At 31.2% G+C, this 15,722-nt stretch overlaps 1 protein-coding gene across 8 annotated transcripts in view; it reads right to left on the reverse strand.

Moving 5' to 3' along the window:
• Positions 1 to 15,722, reverse strand: part of ZNF280D (zinc finger protein 280D) — a 128,429-nt gene that overhangs the window by 43,704 nt on the left and 69,003 nt on the right. For 7 of the 8 annotated variants that reach the window (XR_012486936.1, XM_074294610.1, XM_074294607.1 and 4 more), the window contains 3 exons: positions 13,299 to 13,417; positions 13,160 to 13,196; positions 8,035 to 8,080 (listed from right to left, as the gene is read on the reverse strand). Coding sequence is in view for 7 of the 8 variants with exons in the window: in XM_074294610.1 (XP_074150711.1) it covers positions 8,035 to 8,080; positions 13,160 to 13,196; positions 13,299 to 13,417 (202 nt within the window). In the remaining variant the exon portion in view is untranslated. Of the gene's footprint in view, positions 1 to 8,034; positions 8,081 to 12,339; positions 12,533 to 13,159; positions 13,197 to 13,298; positions 13,418 to 15,722 lie in introns of those variants that run through there. The other variant, XM_074294609.1, reaches the window with a different exon arrangement.

Below are 15,722 nucleotides of genomic sequence, written 5' to 3' on the forward strand. Positions count from 1 at the left end.
TGTATTTAAATCCAAAGCAAAGACTGGAATTGACAGAGAGTAAAATGATCAGATATATACTCAAGGAAAAGTACTTTTGCAAGTACTATAGAAATTAAAACTGGAATTGAGAACAGCATTGAAGCAGGAAAACCAATTAGGAGGGTGTTGCAAAATAATCTAGGCAAGAGGTAAAGAAGATATAACTAAGGTGGCAGATAGTGAAAAGAAAGTGTCAACTGTATGAGATCTTGTAAAGGCAGAAATGAAGAAAATCAGGCAACTAATTAGATAAATGGGAGTTAGGTAGAATAAAGATTGTATTACACGAATGTCACATACTTAGAACATCAAAAGAATGTTGAATTCTTTGACAGAAAGAGGGAGCTGTATAAAAGGAAAAAAGCTCAGAGGAAAGACTGGCCAGCCATTTAATCTAATTCACAGCTGAACAATTTTTCCAACATACTATATCCTGCCTTTGATTTTAAGTGAGGTGTAGAATGTGGCAACCAGGAGGAGCATGTCAGGTGCTTTTCCTTAATGTCTTTAATTTTCCTTTAATTTTCTTTGTTACATACAAGTTATAAATTGAGGGACTTGGTGGGGGTGATGGCAAGGAGCGGGGAATGAGTGGTGAGGAATACTCAAGAAAATGATTGCAGTATAAAAAAAACCAAAAGGTATCAATAATTAAAAAATAAACTTATAGTGTCAGGGTGACAAATACATTCAAATTTTTTTTTTTTATGAGGTACTTGATTCCCTTAGAAAAAATAATTTCTCAAAAATCTTTTAAGATTCAGTATTTTTATCCCCGTTTTTATTTTATGAGATAACATGGCATTAAGTGACTTGTCCAGGGTAATAGAAGTAGGAAGTATTAAATATCTGAGGCCACATTTGAACTTCAGTCTTTTTGATTTCAGGGCCAGTGCTCTATCTGCCCCTGATTTATTCAGTATTTCTAAAACAGCAAAGAAATGTCTTTAGAGAAGTATTAGAAGGCTTGTATAAACCCATGCAGTACATAAGGAGAATAACATATACAATAATATCTTAAAAGAACTCTATTCAATTCAATAACCAACTACAATTGCAGAGGACAGCTACCCACTTTGCATAGATAGATGTGGGTCACAGCAGAAGACACATTTTCTGACCTTGACACTAGGATGGAGTTAAGAGTGGGTGGGAGGAGGTGGGGGGGAGAGCAAATGAGGAAAGAATTCCACTCCTTCCCAAAGAAGAGGATAGAGGGATTCTCAATCAACTGTTTTAAAAATAGCCTGCTGAATTTACATTTTTAAAAAAGCTAACTATACATAATAATCACAATGAGTTCCACAACCCTCTTTCCACATACCATGAATACAGAAGTGAGCATTTTATTAGCTCTTTTAGAAGAATTTCTCCCCCTCCCCCCAAAATGTGGTTAGTGGCTTTTGACAAAGTACTCTATACCTCTCTGGGCTTCAATTTCTAAAATGAAAAGGTTGAATCCAATGATTCCTAAGGTCCCTTCCAGTTAAATCTGTGCTGCTACATGAACCAGTTATTTTAAAAATACAGTCTATTTGGCACAATTATTTGAGGAAGGTATATTTTAATCACATGAAGTGACATGAATTCAGCAATTAGAAATATCAGGTTTCAATGTCTGATTTCAGTGTCTAAGAGGAAAGAGCATAAAGTTATCAGTTTTACTGATCAGGAAAGAATGGAACCTTCATGAAATTCCAATAAAGCTAAAGATTCACAGGTTCTATTTCATAAGCTAAAAATGATTTTTATATCATATAGATTTGATCTGCTTTATTTTCACATGATTGGCCAGTAAGGACAATAAATTTCAACTTCTAAATACTGAAAGCAATGTGGGATCTAAATATTTCAATAATTTGCCATCTAATCTTAGGTAAAACCATTTCTCCAAGTCACAACTCATTTGCAAAATGAACACATTATATAAATGATCTTTAAGGTCCCTATGCCTCTGGAGGGTTATAAAACAATATTTGTGAAGGGTTACACAAATTTGGTAAATTTTTATCTTGCAAAAAGAGAAAATCAAGTTTTATGAGAAAGTTGGGTAACATTTAACAAGTACCTACTGTGTGCTAGGCACAATCTTAAGTCCCATGGATAAAAAGAAAGCAGAAAAGAAAGCTTCAAGAAACTTAACAGTTTAGGAGAAGGTAATACACAAACAACTTTGTAGAAATAAAATATATAGGCATTAAACTGGAAATAACAAGGGAATATGGGAATGGCTTCTTACAGAGGGTGGGACTTTATTTAACACTTGAAAGAAACCAGTGTGATATACAAAATGTTTGAGATATGTAGTTTCTGGGTAATTAATCATGCTAACAAGAATTTCATTATTATTTGTTTTTTTTTTTTTAATCACACTTACAATAATTAACAAAAGCAGCCAGTGACACTCTTGAATGCCAGACTCTTTATTGAACCCACTCAAAAACTTACATATCCTTGGAAAGTGGGTATTCCTGAGGATGGCAATCAACTGATTTGTTCACAAGTAATGAGAGAGAATAAATATTATAATGAGACATGTATTTTACTAAGAGTCTAATAGATATGACTTCAATTGCTTAGATCTATCAGACTAGAACACAATGGACCAAATTTCACTCAGATTATTAGATTAAATTCTTTGTAACATTCTCTAGGTGAGTGAGGTCTCACACTCAGGATCAGGAGACATGTGTGCCCTAAAGATTTGAGCAATCTTATCCATTAACAATGTCCTTCAGAGACTGAAAAATCTACAGGCTTCTGAAAAAAATCCTGGTCGTCCTAATTTAATAATTGATGTAAATTTAAGAGAGAAACAAACATTTCTCTCAAGAGATCAGTTAGGAAGTAGAAATGAGGAGAGATAGGAGATGTAAACATGGGGGGGCAGTCAGTGAAACCACACAGAGTTAAGAGATGGAAGTATCTTGTGTGAGAAAAGCATGAAGGCTTAGTATCATTGGATCTGAGAATGAGTAAAAGGTATACAAAGAATGGAAAAGGTAAGAAGCGAACAATTTACTAAGGGTTTAGTAAACCAAAGAGAGGATTTTATATTTAATTCTGGCAAAGGGAAGCCAACGGAATTAAGTAAAAAAGTGGGGGTAAAGCGGTTAATGTGTGCAAAGAAGGAAGAGACTTAGTCAGATTTGTGACTCAGGAAGATCAACCTGACAAGAGTATTTGATGGACTGAAGAAGAGAGGGACTTGAAAAAAGAAAAAGAGGAACCAGAAGGATATTTCCATAGTCTAGATGTGAAGTTGTAGCCTTGCACCAAATGCCAGGGGGGGAAAAGGCAAAAGATAATATGCAGGAACAAACAACTGGACTTGAGTGAAGAGTCAAGAATGACATCTAGGTCCCAACCCTTGTTTCCAGAAGCAAAGGTGGTTAGACCAAGGCAAACTTTTTTACTTTTGCATTTTAGCTTGATTTATATTTCTTTAATGTATAATCTGTTTTAGTATGGACTTGATAGATTATAAATCATAATAGGATGAAAAATGGATTTTAATATGAACCTATTTGGAACTATTTAATTCTTAAGGCATGAAAATTGAAAACCAAGAACATACTGACCAGACTTACAGGGAAATGGGAGTTATAGAGAGGTGAAATTGGGGTGTGATTTTTTTTTTTTTTTGGTTTTCTCCTGTCTGCTCTCTCTAGCTAACTGAGGTACTGCATGGTTATAAATAATAAGCCAAAGAATTTAGTTATTATCACTGAAAAAATGTTGTTATATTAAAGGAAATTGATATTTAACATTTAAGCATCTGCAGTAACATTTAACAATGGGAAAACTTTATACATGTCCTTACAACTTATTTTATTTGCCCATGAAAACAGTAAAATGATACAAAAAACCTTTTAATAGTCAGTGGGGAAAATGTTTAGATTCTTTAAATATTTTCCTTACATAATTTTCCTTACAAATTGTCAAAATTTCTCTATATTGTTAAGAAATTACTTTAAATATATTCAGATTTTTTTTCTTGAACTGCCAACTTGACTATGCTTTCCACAAGGTGTGAAAGCATTTCATTTCACCAAATAATGAACGAAGAAAGATAAGCTCAAGTTTCTGTCTATAGTCCTTCACCGAGAATTTCAAGAAAGGGGGCAGCTAGGTGGTGCAGTGGATAAAGCACCAGCCTTGAATTCAGGAGGACCTGAGTTCAAATCTTATCTCAGACACTTAATACTTCCTAGCTGTGTGATCCTGGGCAAGTCACTTAACCCCAGCCTCAGGGGGGGGGGGGGGGGGAAGAATATTTCAAGAAAAAGAAAGGAAAACCAAGAACCACAGACAAAAATATTCTTTATTGTTACAAACCAGATTAACATCACAGAACTGCTATAATTTAAGATTTACTTGGAATACTGTTATAATTGGATTATGAGCTAAAAAATAGAAAACTCTCTTATTTTTTCCAGGAATAGTATGATAAGGAGTTTGAGAATACTATTATAAAAGCAATTAATTGATCCTGGCAGAGAATCTAAATGGAGGCATTGAGATAGAATGTAACAGGAAAAAGGATGGCATAGGACCCAGAGAAAAGACTAGAAAGTGAACTAATGAGGGTAACAGACCTTTGGAGAGAATAGCAACTTAAAAATAACACATTGCATATGATGGTAGAGTTGGGGACTGAAAAAAATTGTAGTAAGTGACTGCATATATAAATCTCAAGTAAGCTAAAAGGCTAAATGGGCTATCAGGATCCTATTCAAATAACTTAGTAAAAGTTATACTAAAAACATCATTAAAAAATTACGAATTTTAGCCTGGAGTATCCCTTTGGCTTTTTCTACAATACTTCTTAAGTACTGATTAATCTAATAATTTAAAAATGAAGAATTGAGAGAAAAAACAGGACAATAGCATGAAGAAAAGGATTTTTTTTTTTTTTCAGATAGGAGAATAGTCTGAGTATGTTTCTAGGGAAAAAGAAAGGAACCAATGGGGAGGAAGATATAAATTCAAGAGAAGAAATAGCTTGTAAGAGTTATAGAAGAATTGGAAGGGGACAAAAATCTTACCACAGAAATAGAATTATCCTCAAAAAGGAGCTAAGTTGCTTTTCCCCTCTAAAATAGGAAGGAGGGTAGAGAGCTTTGACAAATAAATGGGAATATAATAAAATTAATGGGAAAAGTTAAAAAGATAACACAGTTAAAACAGAAGGTCTCAATATTCTGAGTTAAGCAAAAGTAAAAGAATATAAATTCATAATAAGGAGAGTTGCCAGGAAACTGGCAACTTGAGGGAAGCAGAAAATGTCTAGAAAAAGCAGTTTTAACAGAATAGCTACTAAAAGTTATTAAAAGTAATACTGACAATTGTTAAAAGACTACAATGAGGTTCTATACTTTCAAATAGCATACATAATGGCTTTGACTCTTTAAAATCTTTTTCAAACAATGCTCTATATGCTAAGTGAAGCTGAGGAAATAAAAAAGATGACTTTGAATCCAGAGTTCCCTGAGAATATTGGAATGATCTGCTGAATTAGTATATGTCAATTTTTTAATTCCACAAATGCTGCCCCAGGTAGCCTGCGCTACATTGACAAGGTCCTAAAATGCAGTATATAAATAAGAAAATCTAATCTAAGATCTAATTGAATTTTAAAAGCCTTTTTATAAATCAGATCCTAATCTATTTGTATATAAAAGTTATGCTACATTTATGAGAGAATAATAAAGATATTAATTAAAAATGGCAAGCACAGAAAAATGCTGTAACAGCACTTTTTTTAAACTTATGTGATATCAAGAATTGATATTAAGAATTAGTTTGTTTTTGAGTCATGAATACGATGGAAATCACCAATTGAGTTTCGAATTACATTTTGTAGTGACTCAGTGACAAAATCAATGCCATTATATTTCGTGAAATACTAATTTAAAAGGCAAAAATGTTTCATTGTTGACTAAGACTAAGCAATATGAATTTGTAGCTTTGGTGTTAAACATCCATAGCATCAAATTTTAATTAAAAATTTGTGTTGGCTGGTGAAAAATGTTGAACATTCATGAGTCTCCAAAGGATGTCAGTTTTTTCTAGAAAATTATTATTTTTTTTGAGAACCTATCCCTGTGGCCAATTTTATAAAACTAAAGTAAAAAGTTTAGCTTTGTCTTTGCAATGTTAGATTTTCAGGAATAATGGTGCAGGATGGACAGATATTGAAGGATTATAATCTGCATCACTAGAGGGAATTTAAATCTAAATTAGTGAGATCATAAATTCATCTAATTACATCAGGGTCTATCTACCTTGGCAAATACTGGTAACTTAACTGCCCCCAAGGTCGTAAGACTATGAAAGAACTATGAAGAATAGTAACTTGTTCTTATTTATGTGAATGCTGCAGGCTGGCCAAAACAAACAAACAAAACACCTTTAGTAACCAGAAAATTTCATTATTCTAGTGCTTACATATGAACAATAAATATCTTGACTGGCTGTAGCTTCCTTGAAAAAAAAACAAAAAACAAAACACACAAAACCCTCAAAAAACTTCAGTAAAGGTTCATTTAAGAATCATTACCTTACTGGAGTGTAGTAAAGGATTCCTTATTTTTAGACAATTATAGTCTGCCCTGGGGCTGCAGGGTTATTGGATTGTTTTACCATCTTCTGCCTGCAAATCTTTACTCAAGGATACAAATGATGAACTATTATGTGTTATAGAACAGGAAATGTAATATCAGAAGAAATTTCAAAAACAAAACAAATTAAACACTGATCTATCATGCTGATGACACCAAATATTCAATCCTGTTATGATGTTAAAGATGATACATTCTGGGAATTCTGTCTATAAAAAAAACTACAGAGTAACATGTCCTATCTACAAAAGTTGTATTGTCTTCTGGTTTGTAAACCTAAGAAGCCACTATCCTCAACATTGAGTTATTGAAATATTATGGAATACTACTAATTCATATCTCAAAAAATGAAGGAAAAAAGCACAGGCAAAAGCTGACAATACCTGTGAGTCATTTTTATTAGTGATACAAAAATAATAAATGTTTTAGATGCTCCTGGACACTGATCCTAATAATGATGATAATGATTTTTGACAAACTTATAGAAATCTATTTCAGCCTGATTCAATTATTTGTAAAATGGCAACTTTGTTATACTGATATATTACATTGTTCATGCGACTTTTATAAGAGGCAAATGGTTTAAAAGCAAGTTATCATGAGGTATTATTTAAAAAAAAAAAAGCTAGTTCCACAGCAGAGTAGTAATCAAGGTTCCTGCTACTCCATAACAATTACAACTACAGCTACATGTGTAACAGAGAGTTGTTGAATGAGGACTGATTAAAAAGAAAAGTTTAAGTTTATTAAGTTGTTGCTCAGAAAGGATGAGGATAGTTTACATTTATATAGTGCCTCTTCAAAATACAAGCAATTTGTATGTCTCTTATTTGAGTGATAGAAATAATTTAGAATTATCCCCATTTTACAGATGAGGAAACTGAGGCTTAGAGAGGTTAAGTGACTTGCCCAGGGTCACACAGCTAGTAATAGGATTTGAATCCAGGTATACCTGATTCCAAGTCCAGCATATCATCCATTATGCCACGCTGCCTCTCAGTATAAGACTTTTAGACAGATTTATATTAAAACATAAAATGTTAAGGTATCTGGCAAATTAAGATTGGGCAGAAAATAAATTCATGGTGGTCTACAGATTTTCAAGTACATAGAATTTATCACCACTCTTTGCTCAGTTAAGTAAACAGTGGCAATGTGAAATACATAAAGGCTTTCTAAAAATTATATGTTACTAAAACTTTCTGACATGTAAATAAAAAAATTATTTTCAAATTTTAAAGTAAAACTAAGTTCTACTAATAGAAAAAAAAATTAAGTTAACATTTTTATGGTAAATGTTACTAACTGCTAAAATGAAAATGTTCTTACATTCAAAATTATTAAATATATTTTATTTTAATGACCTTTAAGATGAAAAACAAAATATTACCTCAGGTGTAGCTTCTTTTTCCATAGTGATTATTTCATTCTTTAACCTAATAGAAGTAAAATAAGTTTTTGAGATTTTACTATCTTTTAAGCAATAAAATATTTAACTCCTACGTTTTTCATGCTTGAAAGAAAATTACTGTAAATATATATTTATACATATGCAAAATTTTATTGTATATATTTTCAGTAAATATTTTAAAGTAGAAAGAGAACATAAAGACCCAATCATATCCAGATTTTTATGTAAAAAAGACTCCCAAATGATAAGAAACTTTCCTCAGGAATTTATAATTATATAAGTACTTGGAAATTTTCTTTTAAGTAGTCAATAAGCATGTTAGATAATTAATCTGTTATTTGTTATTTCATAACAGCCAAATGCTATCTAAATGAGAAATCAAATTGTTTGGTGGAGCCATTATCATTTAAAAATTATACAGCTAGATATTTAAAAAAATATTTTCACTCAAGTTTAAAAGCAAAGTGGTTTTTTGTTTGTTTTTTTTTAAAGGATAAACACTTTAATCAATTACAAGGTTAAAATATAATTACCAGTAAAAAAAATTTAAGATACAATCTTTTTTAAACCACCCAAAATAATGCTATGTCAGATTATTACAAACAGGTTACTCTGAATGCTATAAAGTTACAGGAGCACTAACTTTAATTCTGTTATGAACACTAATGCAGAAATGGTGAAAAGTTTATTTCCTATGAAATCTTCTAAGGCATCACTTTCAATACAAAACTTTTCAAAGGCCTGTTTTGGAAATAACTAGTAATTATCTCAGATGACAATGTAAAAAAAAATTAATTTCAATCTGTTTAACTTGGGAGCTATGTTTAGCATATCTGATCTGAATTCAGTGCAATTAAGCATTAAGTGATTAATAATCTCAAAAAGCTTAATGGCTATGTAGAATAATATTCTTAAAAATAAGCCATAATGGGGGCAGCTAGGTGGTGCAGTGGATAGAGCACCAGCCCTGAATTCAGGAGGACCCGAGTTCAAATCTGATCTCAGACACTTAACACTTCCTAGCTGTGTGACCCTGGGCAAGTCCCCAGCCTCAGGGGGAAAAAAAAAAGCCATAATGATATTGATTTCAATTTTATAAGGAAAACTAAATTCACTAATATTTGAGATACTATTCATCTAAAACAGAAATACTATCCATCTTAACTGACAAATAATAACTGTGTAGTCAATGAAGTGATGCTGACAAAGAAAGACTAATTCAATAATCATTATTTGCTCTCTATGGCTATATTTTAAAAATTATATTTACTAATGGTTATTTTAATTGGATATTATTTTTTGTACAGGAGGGTTTGGCTAGACAATTTAGATTAGTGACTTGCCCAGGGTCACACAGCTAATTCTTAATTATCTGAGAATAGATTTGGATTTAATGCAGTGCTCTATCTACTATGTCAGCTAGCTGTTCCCTTTTTACTAGATATTAATAACAAATTTGTTAGTTCTATACAAAACCATTTGCATTTATTTTAATTATTTTACCCTGAATTTATAAATACAACAAATATGCTAAAATATGTAAATAATATTTCTTTTGAAGCATTAATATATATTGTGTTATGATAACTTACAATTAACTGTGGAGAAAAATTAACTAGAATAAAACAAATGTCAACACTAAATAGAACAAATGGCTCTCAACCAATTTTGATTAAATCAGGATTTGTACTCCTTAGAAATGTTTTATCAATAAAACAAGAAGTAGCATCTCAAAACATAGCCTTATCATTTAAAATGGAAAATTGTGACCAAACACAGTTTTAAATATTTTATATTATTTAAAATAATTGATATGGATAGGGAAAAATATTTTTAAATAATCTTAAGAATCAAACGGTATGTAATTTTTGATCATAAAATAAAAGCTTATGAAATAATTTTACATTTTATATTATAAAATAAAAGTATAAAACTACTTATATATACTCAGTTAAAAGTAAATGAAATGTAACTCCTTTCATAGAAATAATTTACTTTGAACTTCAAAAAATAAATTTATTTTTTTTTTTACTATAACTACACAAAAATAGACTTCTAAACAGAAAAATTATTTTCTGAGCCAATGATTATCTACTTTAAACTAATAATATCTAGCACTTTATAAATATCTTATTTTCACAACAGTTCTGGGAGGTAAGTGCTGTTATTATCCTCAATTTTACAGCTGAGCAAATTGAGTTGGACCTAGTTAAGTGACTTACTTAGGGTCACACAACTATTAAGTGTTTAAGAATAAAATTGGATTCCTGGTCCAAATGATCTATCCAATAAACCACTGAGGTGTCTATTCCACTTTGGCCATAGATATGAGTCTGATAAAAGTTATAAAAGGCAAAATGTAACCCATAACACAGTATTTTAATTTATCATTGTAGCTTTATATTTGTAGAAGCGTAGTATTTGGTTATATTATGTTTTTAAAAAATCAATAATCTGTATATTAACTAATTGGAATATTATAAACAAATAGATCAAAAAGTTATATTTTTCAAAAAGTTATATAAAGAATTTAAAACATAATGCTATTCTTCTTAAATATTTCATCAAATTATATCGTTGCCAAGTGTTTTTATTACTTTCACTTACAGAGTATAAAGAAGCTAAATGTTTATAGAAAGAATACTGAACTGACAAAGTAAGATCTGGTTTCAAGTTGTAGCTAATAGTTACTGTTTGGATAACCTGAGCTTTTCTCATCCATAAAAATGATAAGAATTCTGGAACTAAACTATTTTGAAGGGTTGTGAAAATCAAATAAGAAAACAAACATTTGATACTTTATTTGAAGGGTTGTGAAAATCAAATGAGAAAACAAACATTTGATATTTTATCACTGTGAAGAATTGTATGAGTTGTGAGTTGTCAAGAAATTAAGATAGTAAAGACTTCTACTAGATAACTCTTGAGTTGTATAACAAAAGCTTCCAAACCCATCTATTATCCCTCTTTTCAAGTAAATAAAGCATATAATAATAATAAAAATGATGATAGTTATTCAAATTTTAAAAGGCCATAGTAATTATAAGAATTTTAACTGGGATATGTAGACATATCATAATATCATCATAAAAAGCATACTTATTTAAATTACATCTTAAAAATAGGAGCTCTGGTTTTAAGATCTCTGATATAGATACTGATTGTCACAGACTGCAGTTTTGTAGGTTTTTATTTTATAAAAAAATGCTTATGTAGTAAATGCTATTTTTGAATTGAACATACTGTTCCTAAATAAAAGAAAATTAATAAATATATATATATATATATATATATTAGTTATGTCTAAAAATAAACTTATCAAACTAATTTCCAATCTTGCCTCCGACAAAAACCAAAATACACAATAACTGGGGATACTATATATATATATATATATATATATATATATAAAATCAGAGGTCCCTAAAATATAATCTTTGACAGCTTTTCCTAAAGAATTTAAGTTACTGGCTAAATTAGGCTTGGAATTCAGGAACTTTTTTTCTTAAGGGAAAACAAGTTTTATGTATAGAAATTTGATTAAAAGTTTTTATTTCAAATAGTTTTAAATTGTGGTATTCTTTGTTAATATGTTTTGAAAGACAAAGGTCTTCATTTTGACCACTGTAAAATGATTTAATCAGTACTAATGATGATTTGTCTAGATGATCCTATCAAAATGCTTTATGCCTTCACATAACATTTTAGTCAATATTCAAAATTAAAAGTTGTGAAACAAGCAGTTGTGTTAAACTTGGTGACAATTTTAAATATAAGAAATTTTATAAAATGTAGCAAAAAGTTATGAGAAAAAAACAAAGAAATATGAACACAAACAAACATGGAGGAAAACAACATAAATTTTACCTACTCAATGAAAGTTTAAAAATTAGTACTGGCAAAAAAATATAATAGAAGTGACAATGAATAGCAAATTATAAATGAGATTAAAAATAGTGCTGGTCCGAAATGCAATTGTGACATAATGGTCATGGGCAAGAAAATTGCAGCTTGTCTACACCATGAATTTGAACTTAGTTTCAGAAGTCTGAACTTTACATTTGGAAAATGAATGTAAGAATGTAATTTAAAGCACTGCAGCCAAAATGAACAAGCTTCAAACTTAAAACTGCATTAGAACTAAGATGTTGAAGCAATGGGCTGATGGGCTTACTGGCTAGAACTGGACCAAAGATTAAAAAGAAGAGCCACAGCCCCCAGTGGGAACTATGCTCAACTTGGTGTGCCTTGTGGCCTTCTAGGCCACATCAGCATCAGACTTACGGGAGGCCAGCCATGTAGCAAGGCACTCTCCCCAAGATCTGATTGCTTGAGGCGACAACCTGGAGCAGGTTCCACAGTCAGACTATTCACGATCCTTGGTAAGGGAGAAGAGGCACCAGTTGTGTCCATCGGAGGGGGACACTGTCCAGATATACCCTGGACATTTTTTGAAATCTCTGGGCTGCTTCTGCATCTGAAAAATAAGAAAAATAGCAAAATAACAGAGAAAGAATGGAAAGAAAGGAGAGTTAACTGACCTTAAACTCAGACTTACAAATAAGAAATCAATTAAGAAACAAGACAAGACAGAGCCAAAAGACAAACAACTATATTATTTAATGTAAAACATACTTGATGTCAACATATTAGATACTGTAAAAGAAAAGACATATATTAAGCAAAGTTTTAAAGACTATAATAGCAAGTTATTTCAGAATAAAGCCAATAAGAGAAAAAAATGAATGTTTAAAAACTTGACAGAAAGATATAAGTATCTAATATCATTTGTGGGCTGGAAAGAACTGAATAATGTTGGCCATAATTCAAAAAATGCTAATGAATTAAAACACCTAGGGCTGTGAATTTCAGGAATTCCATTTTGTCTTAGACCAGATCATGAGCCCCACGCAAAGCAGGACCACCACTTTCAACAAGTATCTTAAATAAACAAAAACAAAACCAAAAATAAAACACAAACACACATGTGCGCGCGCACACACAGACACCCCTAAACTCTTTAATATTTTTTTGGTTCTGTCAATGGCAATTGAAAAATCCAGCAGTGCTAACCGTCATTAGTACTTAAAATAAAGTCACTTACTCTGGAAGTTGTTCAGAATTTGAGACAGAAACAGGCACTGAAATTAGAAGAAAAATTTTAGATTTAAAAGAAATGACAACTGGGTCAATGTTGTAGGTAATTAAAGTGATTCATTAAAATATAATATACAAATACTTACTATTTTCTTTAATAATTTGGCATGTGTGAGTATCACTTTCACTTAAATGTGTGGCCATATTATCTACACCAGAAACATCAGTTAGGAAATCACAATTAAGGCACACTACAGTAATGCCCCTAGAAGAGAAAAAACAAATATTGAAAAGTTTCAACTTTTAAGTTTACACACAATTTAACTGATTTTTTTCCCTTATAATGATAAAGTTTACTATCACAATGATGACTTCTAATGTTTTTCTAGAAAATTCTAATTCTTAAGGACAAATAATTCTTAAGGAAAAAAGAAATTAGAACATTTGAAACAAGTTTAAATTAAAGCTTTCAGTCATTAAGAGCCAATTTTTACTATTTTAAGTATTTCCACATATAGTTCTTTTAAAAGTTAGACATGTAGAGACTGAGGTTTAGTAATGGCTTGATCACATAACTTGAAGAAAGTCACATTTTTTTCTGTGTCATTACCCATTCACAAAACAAAATATATATTTGCCAAATATGTTTTACAGTGTTATTGTGGGGATTGTTATGCCACAGTTCTGAGTTTCTCTAATTATACTGACCCACTCCTGACTCAGTTTCTCTGTTTTTCAAAGCTCAGTCCTACAAAAACCTCCCCTACCTCTTTATCAGAATATTTGATAAGGATAAAAGATCTTATGTTTTAGAATATCAGAATGCCTCTCCCCATCCCAAGCTATCAGATACTGTCTTATCAAGGTGCCTCTCCCCATGTTCGGGGTGCTTCCCCCTGATTATATCATCCCTCTCTGGAGGCTCACCCACCCTATCACAGTGAAGTTCTCCTCTCAGTACCCTGACTCCACCCCTGCCTTAGTATATATACCCCCTTAGTCTGAGCCATGTATATATAGGTCATTGAGAACTCACATTGTTGGCTAGATTCTTGGAGACAATAGTCTCATTCAGTCCTGGGACCAAACCATGGATCCATTTGGTCTCAGTAAATCTCTCCCTCTCAAAATATTAAATACTTTCTAATCTCTATCTTGACTCAGTTTCTCTGGCATTACAGATAAAATTAGAGGATAGAAGACTTATAAAACGATGGATATTGTAATCATTTCTTTGCTAATGATCAATTACCATAAAGGCTCAACAGGATACACACTTCAGGCTCAAATCACTGATAACTTTAATAGTACTTTTAAATAATCAATAATGTCACAGGATTCTTTAGGAGAGAAATTTGAAATGATTAATAGCTAGTTATTAAATAATTAATTTGTTATTAGTTATTGATGAATAAATATATACATGAAAACATATATAAAAAACCAAACTGAATCTGTCACTTTTATCTACCAATCCCGCCCCTCCCCTAACTTCAGTGTTTACTAACATTGCCACTATAGTAGCTAAGTTCCAAACAGCAATTTGACAACTTTATGTTTTTAATTCTCCTTATACCCCACCTCCAACAATTCTTAGGGTTACTAAATCATAGTAATTTCCCACCACAAAGTGCATCTTGAAAATATCTTTTTATTCTATCTACCACCATCTTATTTCAGCTCTCAATTATCATGTATATGGACTACAACAGTAGTAACTTAATGAGCCTTCCTTTTTAGGAGGTTCTAGCTCTCTCTCCAATCCATTCTGAATTCCATTGATTATTTAATTATACTATAATGCTTCAAAGGTTCTCTATTGCCCACTATCTAAATACAATTTTTAAAATTCAAAATTTCACAATATAACAGCACCTTTATTTCCCACTGGTTCAACTAAACATTGTAGCCACACAAGACTACTCACCACTTCCTGTACTCAAGCTACATTTTTGAACTTTCATTTCTTTCTTCATGTCACTGCATCCACTTAGAATGTCACAACTCTGCCCATTTAAATTCTACCAATTTTTAAATACTGCATCAAATTCTACCTCTTTCCTTAACCATTACTCAGATGTGATATCTGCTTCCCCCTTCTCCCCATCTCTTGCCTAAATTACTCTTAAGATGCCTAATTAAAATGTCTTAGTAAGCTCTTATTCATCAAGGAGAGTATCATCTAGAACTTGGAATTTGTGACAAAAATCAAAAATAATACACAGCTGGCAAATCAACACACATGTGAAAAGAGAATTGTATTTTCATTATCATCTAAGGATTTACAATGACTTCAAAGAAAATTTCTTTTTTTAACCATGGGCAATATGTTAAAATATGTGCAATAAAAGATAAATATTGGTTACAAAGGGGAAGAAGGACAATCTTTAAATTTCAATATTTATGTTACTTAATAATGTTAATTTAATATAAAGGCCTAAAAAAAGAAGAGCTACCTAATGCAAAATACATTAAAGCTATAAAGAAATTAGCCTAGGGCAGTCCATTGAAAAATTAACATCATGCCCATATGAATAGAATGGTGTTTTTTAAAAATGTATCAAACAATG

The sequence above is a fragment of the Sminthopsis crassicaudata genome, chromosome 2, assembly GCF_048593235.1.
Source record: "Sminthopsis crassicaudata isolate SCR6 chromosome 2, ASM4859323v1, whole genome shotgun sequence".
NCBI lineage: Eukaryota > Metazoa > Chordata > Mammalia > Dasyuromorphia > Dasyuridae > Sminthopsis > Sminthopsis crassicaudata.